Source organism: Puntigrus tetrazona, chromosome 14, assembly GCF_018831695.1.
Source record: "Puntigrus tetrazona isolate hp1 chromosome 14, ASM1883169v1, whole genome shotgun sequence".
Classification (NCBI taxonomy): Eukaryota; Metazoa; Chordata; class Actinopteri; order Cypriniformes; family Cyprinidae; genus Puntigrus; species Puntigrus tetrazona.
In genome coordinates, this window is record NC_056712.1 from 25,874,289 (window position 1) to 25,876,788 (window position 2,500).

The 2,500-nt window shown below is 37.6% G+C and overlaps 1 protein-coding gene across 1 annotated transcript in view; it reads right to left on the reverse strand.

The window, feature by feature from the left end:
- Positions 1–2,500, reverse strand: part of LOC122357990 (pituitary tumor-transforming gene 1 protein-interacting protein) — a 20,232-nt gene that overhangs the window by 8,121 nt on the left and 9,611 nt on the right. Inside the window, exon 6 of the mRNA XM_043257701.1 lies at positions 1,706–1,752. Coding sequence (XP_043113636.1) covers positions 1,706–1,752 — 47 coding nt within the window. The remainder of the gene's footprint in view (positions 1–1,705; positions 1,753–2,500) is intronic.

Consider the following 2,500-nt stretch of genomic DNA (forward strand, 5'->3'; position numbering starts at 1 on the left):
ATCGCACAGTTTTTCTTTTTTTCTTAGTTTTTCATTTAATTTCTTTTGCATTTCCGTCTCACAATTCTCACTTTTTTTTAGTTTTGTGTTTACATTTTGCACGTGAGATTTTTTCCGTAGAATGAGTTTAAATTTTGCGACTTAAAAACTTAAATCTTACTTTTGCATTTCTATCTCACAACTCTTTAGTTTTTCGTTTTTATCTCATAATTCAGAAGTTTTTCTTTCGCATTTATGTCTCGCAAGTATGACTTTTTTTCGTGTTTACATCTCGCAATTCAGATTTTTTTTTTTTCAGTTTTTTCATTTATTTTATTTTTTCACAATTCCTACATTTCAAAATTTATTGAAAACGTTTTGCATTTACATCTCACAATTTTGACTCTTAGTTTTTACATTTTTGCACACTTCTCATTTGTTTCTTATTTTTGCGTTTGCATCTCACCATTCAGATTTTTTTGCGCTCAAAACACCAAAGGAAGTGGTGAGATAAAAAGCTACAATTACCTTTTTTATATTCATAGTTTGCGGTTGAAAAAAAAGCTTCCACAAGCATTTCTACAAGTAAAGCTCATTGGTAATCTCCACTCGTCCTCCGCCGAGATCACATCAGCATTGATCAGGACACACACACACACACACACACACACAACACACACACAGACACACACAGACACAGACACACACACACAGACACACACACACAGACACAGACACACACACACACACACACACACACACACACACACAGACACACACACACACAGACACACACACACACACACACACACACACACACACACACAGACACACACACACACACAGACACACACACACACACACACAGACACAGACACACAGACACACACACACACAGACACACACAGACACACACACAGACACAAACACAGACACACACAGACACACACAGACACACACAGACACACACACACACACACACACACACACACACAGACACACACAGACACACACACACACACACACAGACACACACACACACACACACACACACACAGACACACACACACACACAGACACACACACACACACACACACACACACACACACACACACACACACACACACACAGTCGATCAGAAAGCCGAGTCCCGTATCGGACTGCGTCTGAAGAACACGTTATCTGCTGAATGCAGCATTCTTGAGCCCCACACAATAAAAGCAGATCAATAAAGACCTGTGTTGCAACAACTGCACATGATGTCCTGCAATCAGACAAAACTTTACAGCTGAAGACGTATCAGCTAATAAGACGCCGCTGCAGAATCGGTCTGAATCCAGGCCGTAATCACTGGTGCAATTATCTCCATCTAATTCATCAGCATCGGTGAGTGAACAAACACAACATCTGCTGACTATATATCATCCATACCTTTCAAAAAGTTCATTAGCGTTCGTTTTAGGACTTTAAACACAGACTAGCGTAAATAAAACCAACAGAAAAACAGTATACTGGATTTTTGACTAAGCTCTAATCATCAAGATCATCGCTTGAAAAGTTTTACTTTGCATGCAATCAGTCTAGAACATATGAAAGTTTACTTGATAAAAATGAATTGAGGTGCGCCCGTCTTTATAGATGCGTGTGAACGCCATAAATGTGATTTTATTTGTACCGTTTGACATTTTAGTAAAGCGCGGGAAGCGCGGGGTTGGCGTCACTCACCGTACTTCTTGCGGATCTCGTCGTGTTTCACCTTCCTCTCCGCCCTCCTGCAACAGACACACACCAGAGAATCAGACCAATCAGACTAATCAGACTAATCAGACTCCACGAGGACGGGTTAGGCCACAAAGACCGGGAAAAATACTACGCTCCGGAATCGTGACGATGCAGGAAAGCAAAAAAAATTTATAAAGCAACAAATAAAAAAAACATATGTTTTGTGGCGTTGAGAGCATGAAGTTCTAGACACGTGAAGTGGATTTTTTGTGTGTTTTGCAATCATATCTCACAATTATGATTTCATTCTTCACGCCAAGATAACAAAGATAACAATATCACCATTATGAACTTGCTCTCAGGTTTCTGCACTTATCTCATGCTATTCTTACTTTTTTAAAGAATTTCACATCTCGCAACTATGACTTTATTTGTAGATTTTTCAAAATGTTCATTAAAAGTTAAAGGTTTTTTTCGACGACTTCAACAAAATCCTCACAATTCAGAATAGTTTTTTCTCGTAGCTCTGCATCTCACAAATCATTATCTGACATTTTTCCTAAAATGCATATCTTAAAACTGACTTTTTAAGTTCTGTAGTTTACATTAGTGCTGTCAGACGATTAACGTTCACATAATTTATGTGTATTATTGACATATTTTTACTATATTATATCTAAATATATTTAACAAACATTTTTTTGTATTCATGCACATATTATGCAAACAAAAACGTTTATTTTGGATGCAATTAATCATCTAACTGCACTACTTTTCATATTTTGCAATTCCAATAAA